The sequence below is a fragment of the Haliotis rubra genome, unplaced genomic scaffold (assembly GCF_003918875.1).
Source record: "Haliotis rubra isolate DU_JTF1 unplaced genomic scaffold, ASM391887v1 Scf3, whole genome shotgun sequence".
Taxonomy (NCBI): Eukaryota; Metazoa; Mollusca; class Gastropoda; order Lepetellida; family Haliotidae; genus Haliotis; species Haliotis rubra.
The window spans coordinates 2,696,051-2,720,475 of NW_025766968.1; the positions used below are offsets into that span (position 1 = coordinate 2,696,051).

The window sequence follows — 24,425 nt, forward strand, 5'->3', positions numbered from 1 at the left end:
CGTCTGCTAGCAAGTAAACAAAGAGGGATAACTCTTTACAAACTAATGAAAAAGGATTAACGGAGTTGTCTCTCTTGAATGAAACCAAGCACTTGATGGCTGGTAAAGGTTGTTTATACTAGAAATCCAATTAAACATAATCCTAAAATTCTCAATAATTTCTGGTCATACTATACATTAAAACGTGCATTTAGTGGATATTTCCATAAAAAAATATCTAATGCATTGTTTCATATTTTTCTTCGACCGATATTTTTATGTTTAATTATAAGCTTCTCCTTGAGATGATTCGTTTTATTCATTTCAATCACCGCAGTTGGTTGTGAAAAGTTGCTTCCGGTGGTCGTTTCAGAATCCTGTAAGCGTCGTTGTTTAATAGCGATAAGCATATGTGTCGAATGGAACAGCTTTAAAAAGTGAAGGGGTAGTATTTAATGCAACATTTTACGGTTCAGTATTACTTAAAGACGCAATACAATGGTAATCAAACTAAACATGATTCAAAAGCTAAGGCAGAGAGAGATAAAGAGAGAGACACACACACATAGAGAGTCAGAGAGAGAGAGAGAGAAACAGAAAGGGGTAGAGAGAGGGAGAGACGGATAGAGGGACAGGAGAGACCGAGAAAGGGACAGGAGAGACCGAGAGAATCGGAGAAAGCGAGAAAGAGACAGAGGGACAGAGAGAGAATATCACTTGTTAGCTTGTTATCACATGATTATCGTCAAACATTGTACTATGACCTATGACGTAATCTAAGGATTCGCTTCAAAACAGTGATCATACGGAATCAAAGACAAGGAATTAACGGAAAACCCAGACAAAAAGGTGAAACCCGATTACAGAACACCAGACATTGGCTATTGACTCACTGAGTCCACGAAATTATACCCAGACAAAGAAGACTGACTGAATTTAGTTTCCAGATTAGTACATGTGGATCTGCATGAATATACGAGAATAAAGACAGACAGAACATCGACTCGTGCGTGTACGTGTATATGTCGACATATACATTGGTGCTCTCACGACAAACTGGACAAAAGGTCAAGGTGACATGAATGAACTTGTAATTCATCCTGGCTAGCTTTTTCTGGAAATCAAATGCCTTGAATTTACATAAATTCTCCTCTAAATGATTTCTTTTCAAAACTCTCTAAGATTTTTGTCATATTACATCGGGCAAACATCGAGGAACTTTTATGGAATAGCTAAATTTTTTAGAAACTTGTGAAAGAGGTTATTCGTGGAAGCTTATGAATATGGAAAGTGCTGAACACTGCGTTCATCTTATTTTACATAATGATAAATAAATACAAATTTCTTCCTGAAAGGGCTAACTCATGTTGAAACACAAACCTCGTACACCGTGCTTGATCGTTTCAACCACGGCATTAGCATGTTCTAGAATTACCACGGAGTGCGATGTAATGTCTTTTTCACTTAATGAACCCATCAACTTCATGAGAAATGGACTTGTAGAATGTAGTATTATTCCATGATGCAAACACCGTAAATGGTTGATGGAACGTGTTACAAACGATCAAACAGTGTGTTACTGAAAGATGAAAACACAGTTAAGTTATGATGCATACATTTCAACTGTACCATGCCAACGTGGATGATGTGAGGTTCAACATTGTTACATTACGATGCATGCATCGTGTCTAGATTGGCGATAGTCCGTTGACACGTGGTTCTTCCAGCCCACAAAATATTGTGTTACACATTTACATGATACCAAAGTCATGCTTCCATGTTTTGCACTGTAAGTACGGCCATAAAGTGCCTGCCTCTAAGAGTATCTCGGATGGGACTCACACCCAAGAGGACTAAATTTAAAATCTATACTTTATAGAGAAAGTTTAATCCCAGAAATAACATATTGAACATTTGACCTCTTTTTAAATTACGTTGTGTATTAATACCCCTGTTTAGTCCAGCCAACCTCCAGGCAAGTGTTAGTTCAGGTCAAGGACTTGATCATATTCATTCATTAGAAGGGGCGGTGGGGTAGCCTAGTGGTTAAAGCGTTCGCTCGTCACGCCGAAGACCCGGATTCGATTCCCCACATGGGTACAATGTGTGAAGCCAATTCTGGTGTCCCCCGCCGTGATATAGCTGGAATATTGTTAAAAGCGGCGTAAAACTGAACTCACTGACTCACACATTAGAAGAGCGAGTTGCAGATGACACGCACGTATTATTTAAGTCTTCGGTAAGTGTCCTTATATATCTCATACAACCATCAGGCAAGTGTTATTTTTACTTCTCCTTATATATGTCCGACAACCAACACTCACGTTTTATTGACTGCATCAATACATCCCCTTATATAGAGGTCCAACAACCAACACTCAAGTGTTATTCATTTATGAATACTTCTCCTTATATACAGGTCCGACAACCTACACTCACGTTTTATGCACGGCATCAATACTTGTCCCTATACAGGTCCGACAACTTAAACTCCCGTTTTATGCACTGCACCAATACGTCTTCTTATACAGGTTCGACAACCTACACTGACGTTCATGCACCAACACTGACGTTTTATTCACTGCATCAATACTTGTCTCTTATATACAGGTCCGACAACCAACACTGACGTTTTATTCACTGCACCAATACGTCTTCTTATACAGGTTCGACAACCTACACTGACGCTTTATGCACGGCATCAATCCTTCTCCTTATACAGGTCCGACAACCAACACTGACGTGTTATTCACTGCATCAATACTCGACAACCTACAAGAACGAATTGTTATTCATTGCATCAATGCTTCTCCTTAGATAGGCCCGACAACCTGCAAGAACGTGTTATTCTCCGCATGAAATTGTTTTATAATATGGTTCAGGCAATCTAGTCGCACCTGTGATTCACGTCTTTTATGTGTCTTCTTATATAAATCAGCCAACCAGAACATTTTCGTTATTCACTTCAAATGACCTCCTCATGCTCTTTTATCAAGCCTTAACGCGCGTGAGATTAATCAGAATATAATTGTCCTCATGTAAATCCATCAACTTTAAGGCACGTGTGATTTACTCGAATACAAACCGTTTCCTTATGCAGATCTACCAACCTTATCGCACGTGTGATTTACTAGAATACAATAAGTTTCCTTGTGCCGTTCCACCAACCTTCATACAAGGGTGATTTACAACCTCAATGTCTTTTTTCCTATAGCTCAGACAACCTACGGGCAGTGTCAGCCAACAGATTTGTGTACCATCATTATCACATACGTTCATGTCAACATTAAAGATGCTGGATATACATATTATGTATGTACCCAGAATGTAAAATAATCAGCCCAGACTGTGAATGTAGAAGCTGCAATAGAGCTGCGCCACTTTTAGGACACCACAACACACGGTGCATCTCCCAATTGCTGTAACCTTCATCCCCACATCACCCCAGACACAAGACCATTACATGTACACCGACCCAAAGGGTAACCTGTAGGCTCGAAGATCCGCTGTAATTTGTCCCCAAAATACGTTCCATTAATGTTTATTCCGGTGATCTATTTCAGCCAATCCATACACTGAACGATCATAGAAGCATCTTCCATGTCAGCAAGCCCAACCATTCCTGTCTTTATCACTCTCATTTGTCACCGTATCAGCAGACTCCTGAAGCAAGCATTCTTTACTCATGCCACTTCTTCTTCATAAAAGATATTGACAGCCATCCTTCATCCTCACATCCCATACATGTACCCGGCAACCCTGTGTAAAGTACAGTTGTATTGACATCCAACAGAAGAGAAGCGTGACTTGCAGAGACGAAGGTCGGTAGGATCTGATCATCTTGGCTTTCAACATGATATAGACACTTTTCGTGTTACAAGAAGGTCACATCTACAATATCGAACTAATTTAAGGAGAGGGTGGTATAATGCAATCTCTGGCTCAAAGAAGATCTTAATGTTTAGACTTCTGAAATTGTCAAATACACAATTTTAAAAAAGTGAGAGAAAGCAGATATCTGGAACTTCAAATTACAGTGCACCCTGGTAATAATGCCCCTAGTTATAATGCCATCCTGGATATAATGCCATGTTTTTGCCAGAAGGTATTTCCTGCCTATATAATACCCTGTTTATAATGCCAAACTGGATATAATGCCATTTGTCATTGGTCGCATTATAACCAGGGTGTACTGTATACTTTATGTATCAGCATGTCCGAGTATCAAGATGACAATTTTCCCGTATGATCAAAGCATATTTTTATGTCAGCTCATAGATATATATGTCAAAGAATATTAGAAAACGCAACACGAAAACATCTGAGATTTTCTTCTTCTTCTGAGTTTGTACCTTTTTACAGTGAATTTAAAGTCGTAAGTCCCAAACATGCAATTGCTGGGACAAGCAAAGTTTAGTACTTCCTCACGATTCAGTTCATTTCTCTTCATTTCACGCAGATTGCGGGTGTCAAATAGGGCTGGCTCTGTTTATTCTTCAGCAATATGCAAGAATTTTCGACTGGGGACGTTAGGTTTGAGATTAACACATTGCACGCAGGGAGTTGAACCTATGTCTGCGAAACATTTAACCACTTGGCTACCCCATCCTTCCAGATAATAATTAAAAAGATATCAATCCCAGTAAATACAACATAGTTTAAGACATTGCCCATGTATAACCATGTCAGCAACCCTTCCAGAAACAACGGAAACTGGATCGCTGGCTGCACAAACAGTATATGCGTCTGAACGCAAAGAGCCTACTCGTCTATACAAATATCGTATGACATTTGGACAATTGGGATGAAAGCCTATGTTATTATCAAACTCACCGTGGCATGAAATCCAACTTCATTACTCGACCGTCAGATCTGTGAGATGCGTTTATAACGAGGGGCGTGGGTGGGGCCCAAAGGGGGTGAGGTTGAAACAATGGACTAATACGCCGCAATGACGTGATGGGGGACAGCTGTGCAGGATCTGTGGTCATAGAATCCCATCGTCACCACGATTACCATCTTTGATTTTTCATGTAATGAGAATATATAGAATACCTTGCAAGCTACTGTATGATCAATGAACCGACTCATAAATGTGTGTATGTTTTATATGAACATATATAACACAATACATATGAACATCTGGGAAATAAAAATATAAAGATTAAACGAAATATAATTTTACAAAATCCTTGATTTTTCAGCGCCATTTAAGAGAACATCATAGATGTCGTGATCGAGTCTTTAAAATTTCTATATTAGACAGTCAAATTGCGTTATCAATAAAAAATATATTACAAATCGAACTCATTGAACTCACTACAAATTAGTATTTTGTGATCTTCGTACGCTATGACGTTACTTTAAATTGATTAATGTTCACGCTGATCAATACGTTTCCAGGTACAGTCACCATAAATTACAGTCATAAACCCTCCTTACAGACATAAACTGCTTCAGTCTTCTTTCAGTATGAATATGACAGGCCAAGAGAAATACACATACTTAGTTGATGGTAAAACAGGTTCATCGGGAGAAAACACGGTTTAATGTCTAGTTCAAGATTAATGCAAGTGTGTGTGTGTGTGTGTGTGTGTGTGTGTGTGTGTGTGTGTGTGTGTGTGTGTGTGTGTGTGTGTGTGTGTGTGTGTGTGTGTGTGTGTCTGTCTGTCTGTCTGTCTGTGTGTGTGTACTCGTCTGTCTGTACTCGTGTTATTTTCAAGCCCATCCCAACAACAGAGGTGTCCATGGTTGGACTGACTGAGTTTGGTTTTACGCCGCTTTTAGCAATATTCCAGCAATATCACGGCGGGGAACACCAGAAATGGGCTTCACACATTGTACCCATATGGGGATTCGAGCCCGGGTCTTCGGCGTGACGAGCCAACGCTTTAACCACTAGGCTACCCCACCGCCCTAGCTTACTAAGAACCAGCCTGTCCATGCTTTATCTCCTCAATGCGGACAAGTGACACTGTTTAACGTCTTCTGGTATGATGCAGCAGTGATTATAACCCAGACCTTCCGCTCTCCGGGCAGCAGGAGCAGTGGGATAGCCCAATGCTTAAAGCGGTAACTCGTCACGCCGAAGGCCCGGGTTCGATTCCCCACATGGGTACAATGTGTGAAGCCGATTTCTGGTGTACCCGCTATGATATTGCTGGAATATTGCTGAAAGCGGTGTAAAACCCCCACTAACTCACTCCCTCTCCGGGCAGACGTCTTATCCAGTAGACCATGGCGACGGTCAATGAATAACTAATGGTATGAGCTCCACGTATGTGTACACTCTATGGACGTTGCTGCTGACATACTATTAATGACGTTCACAACCCTCCAAATTATACATGCAGTACTTAAATCTGCATTACATGAGCGCAGGGTAATTCAGTGCATCTATTTAACCCTAAACTGAACTGTTGTATGTAGTAGGAAGTTTAGCATTAATCATGACAATATGGCAATAGCAGCAGTAGCAGGGATATTTTTATGTCGAACTCAACGTGCATGGGAGGCGGATATTTGTCACGCACCTCTGCATGAAAATAGACATTCCTGGAAAATTCATGTTTTACAATCGGTATGGACCAATTCACCGGTTTTAATTACACCACTTCAGTTGCCTCATAGCTCACATGGCAATGCCATGTTCGCAATCACGTGTCCCAATGCAAGAAACAATCTCACTAATCAATTGAACAGATCTTTAAGTAGCATTATCTCCATGTTGCTTTGATGGGAATGGTCAACCATTTTTAACTGTGCCTATTGCAAAGCTGCTAAAACGTCCGGTTTCAAAATTCAATCCTTTCCTGGTTCCCTTAAGGTCGGAGCTGTATTTCACGGGCAGGGACGCCTTTCTGTAGCTACAAATTAACATCGATTTTTCACTATGTTTAGAAGCCTCATGCTTCTACGTGGTACTAGTTTCACAACATTATCAGCTAACCTCACTAAAGCCGAAAGCAAAGGAAAGATGATACCCTTTGTTGTATAAGAACACCTTTCTCTGTGGCCACTCTTGAGAATTATCAACTTACGCATTTAAACAGCAGTACATGTCTGGAGTTTATGTTCTCATCACGTTTCTGTCACCAAGCCCTCCATCAAAGCATCTCGGTGATGTCCTAATTACTATGCACGCCACTTTATATAGTTACTGATACACATTGACATGTACGTCAAAGTCTGTCTAAATATAATTTATTGGCATTGTGAGACCATTACAAGGCAGGCTTGGTTTGGTGTTGAAACGGTGATACTGTCTCTAGATTAATTCGCATTTGATCTAAATACTTTAAAATCGCAGTTTGGGCTTAATAATTATTGAATGGACATTATTACCATTTTGAATTATTTCTTTAGCCTAAAACTTTGAATAAGTCCGCGTTGCCATGACAGCCGTCTTAGAGAATGAACCAATTTGAAGTAGATCGATGGGGACTGCTATTTTTCTTCAAGACGAATTCCGTTCCCGAGTTGTCCTTCCACAGATGGCTGATTACACAGTTTCGAATCGCAGGTGGTGGTTGCAAACACAGTTGGCAAACAAATTGAAAACCTGATTTGAACACCGGAGTCATCATTGTTATTATTTTTTCAGATATCAAGAGCCCTGTGACGACAATGCACTGCCTTCAAGTGTGATCAAATTGATCAAATTCTGAAATCACTGTCAATTAAACAAAAAATCTTATCGTGCGAAACCTTTTGTGCAAAGGGCATCATCAAGATCTCAATAAATCTTCCTCAGTCACGTTCGTTCAGCACTATATTGACAATATTGATTCAGGTTAATACCATAAGTGAACGGAATTAAGGTCAGTCGGTCTAAATCAGCTAAAAAACGTTTTATTGAGCAGTGAACACTTCCTTCTGTGTAAACAAACTACAATTTACTCAGTCTGCATCTGAATTAACGATGTCATTATGTCGAAATACAATTGTAATTGAAAGCTGTTTTCCGTCTGGTTACAGAAAGGTACATATGTCCAAAGTAATCCCTCAGGGCGTCTCAGATGATCTTCCAACGTAATGTGAAACAGTACAACAAGATATTGTAGTTATTTTTATTGTTATTTTTATTGTTTTGATATATTTACACTTTGGTACGTATGGCATAATAGGCGCCATATTACCAACACGCGGGTACCATGGGTTTGTAAAGCTTCTAAAAATACACTATATATGTATATCATTTGGTTCGTTTTATACAGCATTGCTAAATAAAACGTTTCTATGCTTACTACTCCGGAGCCTGATTAAAGTCTAGTAACATTCATGCAAGAAAAGCAAAAATTTACAATTAGTATAAATGTGTAAATTGTTATCAGATTTTGTCTTTGGTGATGTTTCTTATACAAAGGAAGAACTGCTGATGTATATGAAAAATCAGTTTCATACAGTCTATACGTTGCATAAGGACATTAATACACGAGAACGCAAATTATCTTGTATTAACGACTATTTCATCACAGTAAGCCTACAGTGAAATATAATACATAATTATAGTCATAGTGTTTCCATTTGAGCATATCAGATGACACGAAATGTACAGGTAACAATATTTAGATTCATATTGCTGTGATAGACTGCCAGAAGGAGATGTTCTTGTGCTGCTATTTTCCTTCGTCTTCTGCATATTTAGCGGCTGGGACGATAACAAGAACAACGAGTGTTGAGAAAAGAGTGATAAACATGAACAGCCAGAACATGAGTCTGTCGACCACAAGCGCCACCTGTTTCCATTCATCGTTCATTTCATTCGCTCTGTCCTCTTCATCGTTCTTCTCAACAATCAACTTGAGGTACCTCAAGAGCTCCTCCATGCCTGTTCCTGAACGCTCGTACAAATGCATCCGAACGTCCGAGTTTGAATCCTTATTGGAAAAACTACGTCTGGTAGATGATCGAAATTCAACACTGAGGTTATCATCGGACCTTGATCCCATTTCTTGTGGGTGATTTGACTTTGGAACTAAGCAGTGATCCCCAAGAAGGCGCGAACAGGCATCTGAAGGTTCTGTGTCTTTAGTAGGCGTGACTACTATGAATGGCCTGTTTTGATCCCCATTGGGGGTTGTGACACAGCTACATCGCACTATAGAAGCCAGCACCTTTAAGACAAGATATCGCACCCAGTTAGGAACCTCCGATTGGTTTGGAGGACAGTGGTGAAGTTTTAATATGAAGACAGTCAAGATTACAGACACTGATGCAACAGCCATGGACATGGTTAGGTAGATCTCTGAAATGGAAACAGAAACGTACTGTTACACTGACACACGAGTAATTTACATTTAAAACTCTCCTACAGCTAATGACAAATCATCTTAATTAAACCAAGAATTCATTCGCGTTACAATACCCAGATGAAACTTATTAGAAGGATATTGTCTTGCTCAGCTTGAAGCTGAACGTTCGACTTCGCTATCAAGACATGGTATAGTCATTGACATGAAACAGTGCTTTATTAAGGGGCAGATGTGTCGTATAGAGAGAATTCATTGTGGATAAGAAATGTGAAAATGTTGGGGTTAGGTCAAATTCAAGTTACATCTCAGATGTCCCATTAACGTAGCATCGTGAGAGTTGCTCTATTCCAACCAATTCCGTGGAAAGTATACATAATCAAAGTTCAAATAAATCAAGTGGTAATGTTTTGGCTAGCTGAAAGATACCATCCATTTAATTAAACTAGTTCTAGAGAAAATTAAAAGGCGGAATCCCAGTGGGAAGTCCTCATTGTGAAATTGTTTCCAACCAGCATGGGGCTAGAGTAATTGTATTTTGCTTGTGACTGATGCTCAGAATGGCAGAATCTTTGTTAAAGTCCTTGAGACATGTCCTTGTTCCTTCAGAAGAATAGTGCGACAATGAAGCGTACGTGTTGCACCCAATTAATGAATCTATCACATAAAAGCCAGATCGTCTTAACTGACCACAATCAGTGCCTCCTTAGCAATCTCTTGACCCTCCACCTCCTGGAAATACAGTATGAGCACTCTGGATTACAAAACAGTTTATGAAAAGAAGAAACTGCTCGTTTTAGTGAGAACACATCAAAAGAAAATGCACTGAGCCTGCAAATTGGTTTTTGAAATTGCAATTTTATTTTCAAATTAAATTTGAAAATATTGAGCGTTACTGCACGGGAAAGTAGCAATTGGTTAAATCTCTCTAATTCCCATAAAGGCAATGTGACAGTTCTCATGGGCTGTGTTAATATTGCCCTGCAACTCTGTACTGGTGCGCACACAAGTTTATCGATAAGTCTTAGGGGAAAGAACGTGGTCAATGGAATTCCTTAGATAGTCTGGTTTACACTGAAAACACACTTTGGAAAGGGCAAACGCTCCTATCGTTGGTTTACTTTCTAAATGCATCATGTTGTTACTTGGAGCCTGACCTTCTTTCGAGAAGGAACATCCCTCTAAATCAGTTAATCATACAAGTACAACAGAGCATCGTTAAGATCCTTTCATGTTGTTTTTTTACAAAGCAACTGTTATTTCTTATCCCGTTTAAAGTTAAATTCAGATTTCGAAACCCATCTAACATTTGCTGATTATATGGTAGCTCTTACCGAAGTAAGGAAGATCGTTTACATGTATATTACTTTTCCTGCTGTGGTTATGGACGAAACGGCCTATGCATTTGATCGATCAAAGAAATCTTACACCATTCATCGTCGTAAAGCAGTTAGGTTTTGATGCTTTAGCATGTGACGATAACTAGCCTAATGAAGGCATCTAGTTGTTTGCATTATGCAACAGTGTGTATGCGCTCCCACCTTGTATCTTTTTCGTGGGAATTCCAGAAAAGAACATTTCCAGAAAAATAACGAAATCTTGTGGTTAGTGGCTGTCAGATGGATCGGTTGTCCATGTATTGGCTGATTGCGTGCCATTGATAGATGCGCAACATATGAGTCACTGGATTGTAAGGTCCAGCCTTGATTAAAGTCAGACCACATTGTCTCGAAGTAAATACTTCGTCTCTGCGAATTTCATTATTAGTCATCATTTTGTGTTTGTGGCGAACCTCGGCTAACTCCAAGTATTTACGAAGGTCCCTTCCACTTCGACACAACGATGTTTAACCGTATTTCCAGGCCGCGCTCATATAGCTGACTCAACAGACCAACCGTTCCTATTGTTCAAAAACCTATCCAACCCGTGAAGGTCCGAGTTAGAATGTGCCTTCAGTAACCCATGCTTGTCGTAAGAGGCGACTAACGGGATTGGGTGGTCAGGATCGCTGACTTGGTTGACACATGTCATCGGTTCCCTGTTGCGCGGATCGATGCTCATGCTGTTGATCACTGGAGTGCCCGGTTCAGACTCGATTATTTACAGACCGCCGCCATACAGCTGGAATATTGTGGAGTACGGTGTAAAACTAAACTCACTCACTTTCCCTTCCATCAGCAAAGTGTGACTCGTCACTTGATGTTTTTTTGGTACATTGCATGTTATATAAAATGATCACGGTACTCCAAGTGACTTTCAAACTTGAACTCACACACTATGGACTAGTAGTGTATGAACCCACCCCGACAGTTGGTGCACTCTATTATAACTAACCATAAATAACCATTGATGTCCATTATCAACTTAATGTGAATGAGTCTTATACCCAAGTCATATTCACTGGTGTCACCGGTTCTGTATACTGTTAGAAACGTAGGGCATTATAGAATTTAAATGTTCATACTTAGTATTTAACCGAGGATAAGTGTTGACGACACACATCCTTTGCAAGAACGTAAAATACATGTTCCCAATTCGTTTAATGTTGCGATGATGGAAAAATTACCACGAGCTGGTAAAATTTAGAAAATCCATGCTATCTCGATTATCCCCACCTTTTAGTGAAGAGTATAAGTTGGCCGTCAAAGGTTTTAAAAAATATTCATACATGTACGTGGATTGTTTAGAAAGTTCAGAATCATTTACCAGGAAAAGAAATGGTGTACTACCATCAGAAATGCGTTACGCTGCCGTTCGCAGAGCAACATATGCCTATTACATATTTTCCTGGTACCTGGAACCATCACTGATTTTGAGTGATTAATTCAGAAATATTACACTTTCATCACTATACAATTCAGACCGATATTTCTCTCGGTCTTACGTTTTGATATTCATATTTCCGATAAGAGTAGTTTCTTCAAGAAGCTTGGGAAATTTGCAATTTGCCATATCTTAATATCACGTACAAGAGAGTCGATTGTAGGACTTCGACTATATGACTAGAATGAGTTTATGCATCACTATGAAATAGTGTTAATATCAGATGTTCTATAGGACATCTGCAGGAAAGACTTCAACTCAGTTTCTTCAACTCACCAATCAGAGGAACATAGTCCGATGTTGGCGGCATGCTGTCCGCCACCAACAGCATGAACACCGAGTAGGATAGCAGTACTGTAATGCTCAGTGTAATCTTCTCTCCGGCATCAGGTGGCAGACAAAATGTCAGGACGCTCAAGATGTTCAGCCAGAAACACGGAAATAAGATGTTGAGGACGTAATACAGGATTCGACGATGGATCACCAAGGTAATTGTCACATCCGGGTACACGGCATCTCCGATAGGGTACACGACTTCATGGCGGACTACTTGGTAGGTGGTAAGGCGCCACTCGCCATTTGTTATGTAGTTTGAAATGTCCGCAAGTTCCGACCGATTGATGAGGTCTACCTGAGCCTTGTCGTATGTCCAAGAGCCGAATTTCAGAGTGCAACGTTGACTGTCAAATGGGAAGTATCTGATGTCGATCTTACAGGAACTCCGCAGTCTAGCTGGGGGTGACCACAACACTCCTCCGTTGCTGTCAACCATAGCGTTGCAAGGCATGAATCCTGTCGTGTAGTCATCAGCGCTGAAATATATAACTTTATATAAAGACCATATCATTGCCGATGGCGATGAGAAGGGGAGGTGAACCCCATTTGGTCGGATAATAATTGAGTGAATGAGCTTAGTTTTACGCCGCTTTTAGCAACATTCCAGCAATATCATGGCGGGGACACCAAAAATGGGCTTCACACATTGGACCCATGTGGGGAATCGAAACCGTGTCTGAAGATAATAACTGAAAATAGTTTTACTTTACCAAATGCCAACAACATGCATGGATATGTCCAATACTGTATTGCATTTTATCATAACATGATCATTGGCTATTTCGAAACTATTACTGAAGAATGTTATATATTTTGTGATTGGTCAAATCAAGTTTGTGTGTATAATTTGTTTTGCTTTACAATAAAGGTCAAAGCTTCCATGCACTAAACAGGACCTACTTTCTCTTTCGTGTTCGCGACCGCCTCCGTGGTGTAGTGGTTAAAGCATCCACCCGGAGAGCGGAAGGTTGCGGGTTCAATCTCCGGCCGCGTCATACCAAAAGAGTGAGTGAGTTTGGTTTTACGCCGCTTTTGTCAATATTCCTGCAATATCATTGCGGGCGACACCAGAAATGGGCTTCACATGTCAAAAGACGTTACAATATGGTACTTGTTGGTCCCTGCCTGGCGCTCAGCATTAATGGGTACAACAAGGACTGGCCGGTTCAGAGTCAGTGTAATGTGTCTGAGTGGGGTATTCATGCTTAACTGCGGCATGGTATCTCAGGGAGCTAGCACTATAAAACCAGCTTCAGTCTGGGCTAGTACAAGCAGCCACACATACACACGCATGCACGCATTATATGAGCGAAATAGTCTTAAGTCCGACAATAACCCCATTTCACCTCACCTCACCTTTCGTGTTCGCTGGCTTAAAATTGAAGGACAAGCCCAAGCAACCAGTTGTTGATGTGTTTCTCAGTTGTATTGTGACATGTTTATTAGTTAAGGACACATCCCTCACAACCCTTTACTACAGTGTATTACATCCTTGTGTTCAGGAACTCAGGCGAGTTACAAGCAATGATGGGATTTAAGTAGGGAGAAGAATATTGAAGTCAGGGATTATTGTGCTACCATTAACGCAGGGCATGCTTACCATTTCACCAAACAACTGTTTTCATGCCCTATCAGATATAGTCCCAATTTGGCATTTTACGCCTACTGGCATCTGAAACGTCGGATAATCGAGAAGTTTCGATCGAATATTTTTGTGTATATTCACTGTGTACATCTGAGTATAGGTATCCCAAGAAATCTAGGTTTTTTTCACATGTATTTCTTCTTGTACATGCAACTCACATGCCTACAGAACCCAACCCTATGTACTAAGAATTCATTAAGGTCCTCATTCATTACTAAATACTTACTTATTATAAAGCACTATGTCAGGTAGCCAAAGTTTCTTCGACGGAAGCCTGAACATTTTTAATCCGCCGAAATCTTCAGGATCCCATTCTATCCGTTCATCCTTCCAGCTCTGTGAAATCATAGAAGACAGTGATAAAGGGGTTGTCAAAGGGCAGTCAATAATATTCCTGCTATCTCACGGCTTTACAAACACACATCTGTGGGACGCTCCATAACGGGCATGATGACACACAACCAGGCAGATCGTCATTCTAGTCGACAATTACGACACGCAAGGAACACTAGGCAATTTCCCGGAATCCCTTCGGGGTTCAGTTTCTGTGTGGACGTTATTTGGGGAAAATGAATACGACAGCCGTGGTCGTGACGATCCGATTTACACTTTTCCCCGAATTTACCATTTTGTGCAAATCAAATGCCAGTATTTCTGATTAATCCTGCTTAGTGTACCACACTCTAATCTTTCTGTCTTCAGAATGTGCGCTGTGAAATGGTTTTCCAACACACAATGCAAAACTAAGACAAACCATTACCGTAAGACCCATGGTACTGTATTCAAATATGTGGTATAACTGCCAACCATTACGATCGAAAATATAAACCTGTAGAAATTACAACAGAATGTTAATAAATTTTCATCCAGATGGATACCTGGTGGTTTTAACGTCAAAAGGCATTTCCACAGACTTTCTCTAAATCAAGACTAAAGCAGTTATGTATTTCTCCTTCGGGTAAACCTGACTTTTTAAATACCATCATTCATTATATCACCTCAGATGTGAAAACAGCTGCCACACAAATATTACCTTGATATAATTCATCGACACACTGTAGGAAATAAATATATAGGTTAGAGCAAACGTCTAAAATTGGTTGAAGAGACATCTGAAGTGGTTAGGAAGCTGAAGGAAGGTTAATCAATACGAGTCATACGGAAATGTTTGCAGACCTAGAGTAACACATGATCTACATACAGTATACGTTTGTAACGAACACCCTTATACCCAACTGACGAATGTAACGAACTGATTTGTGTGGTTCCTGTCACTGTACATTTTATGCGAAATGCATGTAACTAACTACAGTTATAACCGTAATTTATTGTACATCTTAGCCTATGCAAGTGGTCTCAATACATCGGACCGTCCCACACGTAGTTGCAATACATCTTAGTTAAACGTATCAAACTATCAACGAACAATTTATGAAATCTTTGAATGAGTTTAGAAGTGATCGAATAAATCGAGTACGGTTTGGATGTCAACGTATGCATTTTGACAAACACGGCATTTCGAAGTATACTGCTTCTCCATCATCGTCAATGTACCCACGTCATCCACGTGATGAAGGAGTAGGAACATACAGTGAAACGCGAAGTTCTTCATAATACTTGAAGTTGACAATCAGAAATGTTCCCGTTTTAACATGTTTTGCTTCAACATGCGCCAACATGATCACTCGAAGGCTACCTTTAAGTAAAAATTCCAAATAAATGTAAAAACACTCAGTTAAGAATGATTGAGAAAACATGACTGCTTACTCATTCAAATTTTACTTTCGACGTTCAGACAGAGTGGTGCAATGGCGACCAAGATGAACGCCTCCTGATGAAGACCAATCTTGGGAAACATTAGAATACGTTACACACCATTACTTCTTGCTCATTCGATGTCACTTTTTCAATATCATCAGAAAATATGAAATAATGACGTTAGACTGCAAATAAAAGCAAAAGATGTATTTGGCGCTTTTCCAAGTTTCACAAAAATGAAAAATAATTCCATCTAATTTGATTGATATGTACATGTTTCATGATGAATTGCAAGTATTCATGAGGTCTTATTTCCTGTCTGGTAGGATAGACTCACCGATTCCAACCAGGCATTGAGTGTCAAGATCTGGTTCTTCTCATCCTGGAACAGACAAATAAAAACCCTTAAAAATCTAAAAGTGGCCGCGTGACATGATTGCACATTTTTGTCTGAAAGATATAATCTCTGGGTATATTATTACATTGATACAGAACGTTTATTACATTGATACAGAACGTTAAGATAAAAACATTGACGCATGCTTCTTCTGATTATGGAGAGGGTTTTATCGACGATATAGTTTTTATTTCATTATGGTTTATTATCATTACTCGTAAAGAATCCACCAGTGGCAGTGTAAAGAAAACCCGTTCGTCCCGACTAGCAAACGACATTTTGTGATTATTTAACTCAATTTGACTGACCAATCGTAAGTGTTGGTTTTTCAGCCAATTGCTGAACATTGAAAGCACGTTAACACTTGTCCACACTATCTGCGTCTGTAACTAAAAAAAGTAATGCATGCCGATCTCAGCGAGTGATAGAATACTGTTTCACACCGTAGTTAGAAATAGCCCAGGTATATTTCGGTGTTTGAATATTGTCATAGCAAACCTGTGGAGTGGTGAAACATTCATGTGTCATTCCCCGGCTGGGTCCTCATAAATAGGTTCCTAGTACAATGCTCATGGTATGGCTGTTGTTTAATCTAATCTAAATCATCATAAGGCTATGGGGTGGCGGTGGGGTGGGTTTGACTGTGTTAGTTGCATCATATGAACCATTCCGTGTTTAAGTGGCACAAAACCCAAACTCCACAGCCTGCAAAAACTCAATCTTGGATTCGAACCCTCAACATGTGGATCAAGACTCGGGAGTTCTGCACCAAAGCCCCTATAATGAGTATTAATAAATGCCTACAGTTTTTATAGCTTTTTAAAGTAATTCTCTATATGCAACATATGACACTCACATATGATTCTTTACCAAATAATTCCGGATTCATGGTGTAAAAAATAAATAAATGTAATTCCGTATCATATTTCCGATCTCGGTGTCCCTTTTCCAGCATTAGTGTGGACAACTTTCTATTCCTGCTGTAGTTCTAAATAGCTTCTTCTGTCTGATCAAATTTAGTCCATAGCAGAAATGATAAATGACGGATCATTGACTGCAATGATAGTTGAGAAAAAGCATCCAACTGGTAATCGTTAGCATTTTACTCCTGGATTTCATGCCTTTTAATTCCAAAACAGGCAATCGTTGAAAAGCCAGCTCAGAGTCGGTGCTAATGTAGGATCACGTATGCAGCTCACGAGTTCTGGCGCTCTGCGATCCTCGTTGGAGAATTATAATGTAATTGTAGGAATCAGAGGGGAACCGCAAAGTCCTCTACTGACACTCGGCAGAAGATTACATAAAATTCCGTATTTGGAATTGTAATGTTAAGGTCTGCAAATGTCATCACCACCACTCTGGTGATCAATTGTCGTCTTTGACAGCAACGTCAGACAGTCATTTGCCTTGGCATTTAAGATTTCTGCAGTTGATGAATGATCGAGCGCAAAAATGTTGCTATTCATCTTGAGCAAGTAGACTTTTTGATATGTATTTGGTACTGTAAATGGTCATATGTATTCGCTTAGTCTGGTAACGATCGACAAGAAAACGGCTTAAATCAGTTTTATATATCATTCGCATTTTCCCAATTAGACATTACGACATTCGGGAATTGGAATAGATATACACCAACTTGAATCACTTACCATGTTGACAGGAATTAGTACTTTATAGGAATTGAGTATTGATTGCGAGTAATTTGTTAAATACACTGAAACAGAAGACAGAGCGCATATGTGTTGACTGAGAAGAAATGAACTATAAAATAAAAGTCGATATGTATGCAGATGGTATTTTGCAAATGTCTACGCATTGTATATTGCAATGCAGGCATATGGAGAAAAATAGACCGTAATGAAAACAGATGACAGTATTAAAGCCCTGCTCCAGCTTGTCTCATAATCTACACAACAATACATGTATCTTGAAATTGAAACCTGGTCCATATGAAGATGTTTTTTTAAATTTCAAGTAATTATCATTACCAGGAATTAAAATGAGTGAGTGAGTTAAAGTTTATAGTCACAGCGACAGTATTTCAGCCATATCGCGACTAAAAATAGTTATTAATTTATGATAAATGCGCAAATTTTAAACTTTTGAAGAAGGACAGTAAAAGTAACTAGTATATCACAGTAAATAGAAATATAATTAACATATATCTCGAAAATAGGATTTCAAATTAGGACAATACAATATAAAAAAGGCTGAGGATCGCCTGAAGGTAGATCACGACTCTAGGGACCATGGGGACTTATAGTACTTTTGCTACCTACATGGACCCTAACTGCATTTATACCATCCGTTCAGCCATTGGCGATTGCACTGATATTTAGCCAAAATAAAACAACAAATATTCTACGATTACAAAGTTGTGTAGAGCTGAATATACTTTGAAAGTTTTGGGACTTACGTACCCTCTCAGGAGGACAATCATTTTACAGTACTTTAACCTCCTTCGAGGATACAGATATTATCAATCAACTCTATTTCTTTTAAAAACTCAATGATTAAATGATAATTTACATCATAAAAAGGATCCATCAATGTTTTGGCACTGAAATATTTATCCCTTGTGATGGAAAAATCAATACAATCAAGCAGGACATGCTTGACCGTACAAGAATTAAAACAAATTATAGAAAATAATCAGAGGTATAACGTCTTATGTTCCAGCGACTTGGAACACATATGTATGTATGCTGCTTTGCTCGGCTTTTCTGACTATGCTGGATTTTAAATGCCAAATGTGGTGTCGATTTTAACGAGTGAAATGATTACAAGGTGGAAAATTACAATCAATGGATTGGACAAACACCTCGTTATTTATGTTACATGGTCGCTTTGTATTGTAATACTGTCGGTACATTCTTACGGGTGTTTCACAATTGTAATATTATTCATTATAAGTGTTTATTTTACAAAATGCATCATTATTACATTGGATTTACGATTGGCTTACAGTGCCATGTTTTATTACATGTGTTGCTATTTATATTTGTGAGTATTTGGTCTACATGCACTTTCAAACTGAGGGGCATTGGGCCTTCTGTTACTTCATATACCCATACTACCTTCACAAATATCCATGCTGTCAGTGCAGCTAGCTAAATATGTTTGTTTTTTTGTGTATGTGTGTGTGTGCGTGCGCGCGTGGCTGTGAGGGCACAATTGTTACTATAAATTTAGAGCCACAAATTCTGCATTTTGCTCTATGGCATTTTCATTTCAATTTTATAATCGAATTATACTACTGTAATATCGATGGCTTCTCGGGGAAATATACATTTGAATAGGATTGCCCGAAACATTTAGACCTGGACTATATAATAATGCAATAATGTTTGGTGATGCAAGTATGTATATGCATGACTATAACATATAGGGCAGCTATCATGATGGAAAACTTCCAACTATCATCACGAATTATTCCTAAACCATTACTAGTTTAACAACTAAAGAAAATGAAATTGAAAGAAATAGTGTTGAAAAATTTGTCATTTTTTGTGCTTCAAACCGTCCTTTAGAGAGTGACGTTATAACTATATTCTATTGCTAACAGAATATCGGGGTGACGTTACTGGGTTTAAGTCACACAAATATGTACAATTAGAACACAATCAAGAGGGAATTTGATAACGTCGTTACCATGCATGATATTATTAACAGCCAGTGCTGAATGAAGTGTCAAATAATGGTGTTATCTAATAGCCACATTGAATGTCATGTGATGGAGCCGTCGCGTGTTGCTATGTCGTCTTTTGACCTCTTAAAGAGGCTATGAATTCTGTATGGTAATGGCATTGTAATTTCCATACCTTCGAGGTCCGGGATATCTAGGCTTTGATATGTCAAGATAACACCAGCATCATGTGAACATTTATCCAAACGCTAAAACATCTACACCAACTACAGGAAATGCAATTGAAGCAAACTGAACAAATTCAAATTATGTTATCTAAATAACATTGATCAAATCTAAATATTACGCTGAAACAAAATCTCATAAACCGTATAATAGTAACGACTTTTCGTTAATTAGAAATATATTGAAATATAATGAAAACAGTTTTTGAGTTCATATTATGTATCAAAACATTGCATCATCAATCTACATGCAGATATGAGAAAAGATTATCTACGGTGAGCCTCACAAACCAAGGCCTGAAAACCACAAGGAGGAACGTCTTAGCTTGAACAAGTTCTGGTAAATTTACTTTTCATTCAAATGCAAGGCTGTCGTCACAGAAGGCATCTTTCGACCAGTGAAATAAATGATAAAAAGATATTATTTGGAAATTGAATTTGACTATCTGATTTTCATCAATGTCCCAAGTGCCGTTAGCCATGTTAGAATGGCGTGCATTGGGAACCACAAGGGAAACAGGGAAAGTTTTAATGCAGAAACGCCGATATATTTTCACTTGCAATATCGACTTAAACCTTTAATGGCTGTCTAGGGAGTATACACCGAGGAGGTTTGGACATCAATCATCCTGATACATGAGCTTATTAGATGAAGAATGGGCCGCATCTCCCTACTGGATAACAGTTTGTTCTTCTCACAACGACTGTCAACCGAAAATAACAAATCTGTCAGCAAGAAAAATGCTGTGACCGTATTGTCTATACTTTGAATTCAGACCGTTTCTAGCCTTTGATTTAAAATGCATAATATTTCAGATAAAACTGCCAGAAGTCAACTTCAACGCGACAGTCGATAATGAGTAGCTAATAAAAATCAATCTGTATCTTAAGGCATGGTCTTTGCACAGTTTGCACAAATAGATTCCAAAAAATGTTTGACTCTTCTCAAAAGTGCTAAAGCTCGTTGGAGAAATATTACGTTGAAGGTGGCAGGTGCATTTTTCACAGTGTGAGGTACACATGAGTGCATTAACTGATTTACACAGAAAAGCGGATTTAAGGCCTATAATTAGTTTATCCTGCCAGGCTCAAAGTCCTATCATATCGAGTAGTGTCATCGTTGCATAAAGTATTGTTTTGCCGAAAGCTCTTTCCCGTTTTTATGTGATACTGATCAATTGAACATGTGCACGGGAAGTGACGACCAACCGGGGAACGAGAATCAATGTCGTGGATATGCCACACGGATTGGCGGCCAAAAGAACGAATATAACATCCTTGGAGGTTATTTCTTTTTGATATATCAGCCTAATCTATAGACGTTGTTTGGAGGCCACACAACCACTTGTGTGGTACATGTCTATCGAACAGAGAACAATCCATTTTGGCTGCAGTAATCTTTGCTGATGCATTGTCGTATTCAGGAAAGATCGTCTGTACTTCTTACGGGGTTTTCGAAATTACGTTGCATTTGGGAATTTTATGTGTACATTGAAGGAACAAAAGTCCTTATTGCCCATCTATGCACCATTCGATAGGGTATGTAAACACTGCAGTAGAAAAATACCCAGACATCTTGTCTGCTTTCAAATAATGACTTTAATCCTTATATTTACCCAACGGCAAGCGTTACGGGCTATGTTCTTCAAGTCATAAGTTTTGATAGCAAAATAACATAATTAAGTCAACTGGTGAAGTTTTGTTCAACCGTTAACGCGTATGATGTCTGTGGCGTCAGCGTGGTTGTAAGGTTTTCTATTACAGTTGACAAATGTCCAGACGATGCATATGGTCACCAAGTCTGGTTTCCAAACTTTTAAACCAAGGAGGGCATGACGGCATTTACATCTAAAGGTGTGACCACTAAACTATCCCATTGTCTCTCGGTTTCATCCACATCCCTTGTGAGATACACCAGAACTGGATTACACAAGTTGTACATATTGAGATTCGAACCAGAGTCTTATTCATAACGCTCAACAACACGGCTGCCCTAGACTCCCATCCCATGTTTCTTTGTACGTTCCATCACTTAGACATGTAGGATACGACAGTGTGCTGTTGGGAATGGTTATTACGACTGCTTCTAAATTACCTGTCAACATAGATTATGCTCCTGTTAATATTACTTCTAAATTACCTGTCAACATAAATTTTGCTCCTGTTATTATTTACAACTTTGAAATCACTGTTCAACATAGATTATGCTCCTGTTATTATCACTTCTAGATTACCTTTCAACATAGATCATGCTCCTGCCATTATTTACAACTTTGAAATCACTGTTCAACATAGATTATGCTGCTGTTATTATTACTTCTAAATAACCTTTCAACATAGATTATGCTCCTGCCATTATTTACATTTTTGACATCACTGTTCAACCTAAATTAGGCTCCTGTTATTATTATCACTTCTAAATTATCTTTCAATACAAATTATGCTTTTTGAACAAATCATGAACATCCACTTAAAGTGTGTACAATGCTTCTGTTATTATTACCACTTATAAATTACCTTTCAAAAGATTATGCGCCTGTAATCATTATTACAATAATAACTTCTAAATTACTTGTCAGCATAGATTATGTTCTTGTTAGCATTGTCACTTCTAAATTACCTTGCAACATAGATTATGCTTTTTGGAAATTCACCCACAATAAAATAACGTTGTATAACATGGTTTGTGTGATTTCAACGCAAAACACATAACAGACATCCGTTATTTGTATGAATGGTTAAATATAATGTATCTTGCCATGATAATCTGACAAGAATAGGGCAATAAACAGAGCTAAGTGCGTCCTTGATGTTAATGGACAGCGCTAACAGTGCATAAACGACCATTCGTGACCAGCTATATTACTGTTGTAAGTGGCATCTAAGATTGCGACACAGTTGCAGCAACACGTTTCGTTAGGATCATGCAACGCCGTCTAAAGGAACATATAAGCGTTTATGTGGTTAACCCATGGCTGCTAGCTTATCACACTATCACCTATATATGAAGGAACCAGGTGCTCCCGCAGCTAATGTTTAGTAGATGTAATAAATATACTCTCTTGAAGAGAGACTTGCATACTGGGCAGCCGGTTTGAATCAGTTTGATAATATACTATGTGAAATTTGAAACCATCATATCAGAAGTCATGTCTTTTGAAGATTTGAAGAAAATAGAGATATTTCTGGATTTCTGACAATTTATGTATTAATTTCCCCAATGGATTTAATACATGCTCGGTTCAATGCTTCTGTGAATTGCAGATACACCATTCTCACCCAAAAATGAGTAGCAACGTTTCAGAATAAGCATGATAAATTATTGGAAGAATCCATGGTCAAATGATGATATTATAGAGTCTTAGCATGGTGAAGTCTTGGATGATTCAATGGTCAAATGGTGAAGTTATAGAGTCTAAGTAAAGTAAAACATTAGTTCAGCAAACTACTCACCATGTCCATGATCTGGATGAGATTAAAGTTGAAAAACACTTCCACATTATCGGAGGAGTTGAAGACGGGTCGGACGCTGGTGTCATACACCCTGGGATTGAACAACTTTCTCAGGAGTCTCTGTTCGTCTGGTAGCTTCCCCGTGCCAGCCGCCACTGGATGAAACACAAAGACACTGGTCAGTACCCACACCTGAGCGCAAACGGAGACCAGGGCACGTCCACTGCCAGGCATTAGCTCTCTCATAATGATTAGCTGGTAACGTCGCCGCGTGATGGGCCAGACCAAAGTAGCTCTCAGATGGCTACCATCAAGCTCCACGCTTAACCCCGGAAACGTTCAAGAACCTCACACACATGCACAATCCGAAAAAATCCTGAGATGAATTGTCGGTGTTCCAAGGAGAGTAATATGCCAGCACAGTGGGCCAAGTTTGTTTTGAAAGCTACACAGCACGCTAATACAGGCTTCTATGAGCTGACGCACTATCCGCGATCAGCCTTGGTTTCGATACACGAATGTAGACAGATAGCGAGGCAGGCTGAACCTGCCGATACGTAGTCCCAGCTTATGTAACCTCTTCTCGGGATCTACATTATTCGGCGATATACTGGACGTGGAGCTTTATCTGTCGTGTATCAACAGTTGTCCCGAGACAGAAAACACGTCTTTTCAACTTCTAGCTTTTACAGGAGTGAGTGACGTCAGAGACATAACATACCCTTCGTCTGTATTCGCCCCTATCGCTACACCGTCTCCCAAAGCAATCTAGCACCGTGAATGACTTTGCTTTCTTTGATAATTCAACTACCTTTCTGTATTTGTTTAGAAAATATCCTTATATTTAAACAACAAATATCAACGTCGATTTTGTAAATAGGCAGTGTAAACATTTACGGTTCTATTGCAAACA

The 24,425-nt window shown here is 39.1% G+C and overlaps 1 protein-coding gene across 1 annotated transcript; it reads right to left on the bottom strand.

Annotated features, from left to right (window-relative positions):
• Window positions 1-8,035: 8,035 nt before the first annotated feature.
• Window positions 8,036-24,206, bottom strand: LOC124282538 (neuronal acetylcholine receptor subunit beta-4-like). The gene is made up of 5 exons (XM_046718550.1): window positions 23,513-24,206; window positions 16,130-16,174; window positions 14,261-14,370; window positions 12,330-12,865; window positions 8,036-9,226 (listed from the first exon to the last, which is right to left on the bottom strand). The coding sequence occupies exons 1-5, from the start codon at window positions 23,756-23,758 to the stop codon at window positions 8,598-8,600; spliced, it is 1,566 nt and encodes a 521-aa protein (XP_046574506.1). The 5' UTR covers window positions 23,759-24,206; the 3' UTR covers window positions 8,036-8,597.
• Between the last annotated feature and the right edge of the window lie 219 nt (window positions 24,207-24,425).

Excerpts from the sequence above, each read along its gene's own strand:
- LOC124282538 (XM_046718550.1), bottom strand. The coding sequence starts at position 23,758 with ATGAGAGAGCTAATGCCTGGCAGTGGACGTGCCCTGGTCTCCGTTTGC. Across the intron at positions 12,866-14,260 it reads GACATAGTGCTTTATAATAA|CGCTGATGACTACACGACAG; the intron begins GTAAGTATTTAG and ends TATATATTTCAG. Across the intron at positions 9,227-12,329 it reads GGACTATGTTCCTCTGATTG|AGATCTACCTAACCATGTCC; the intron begins GTGAGTTGAAGA and ends TTTCCATTTCAG.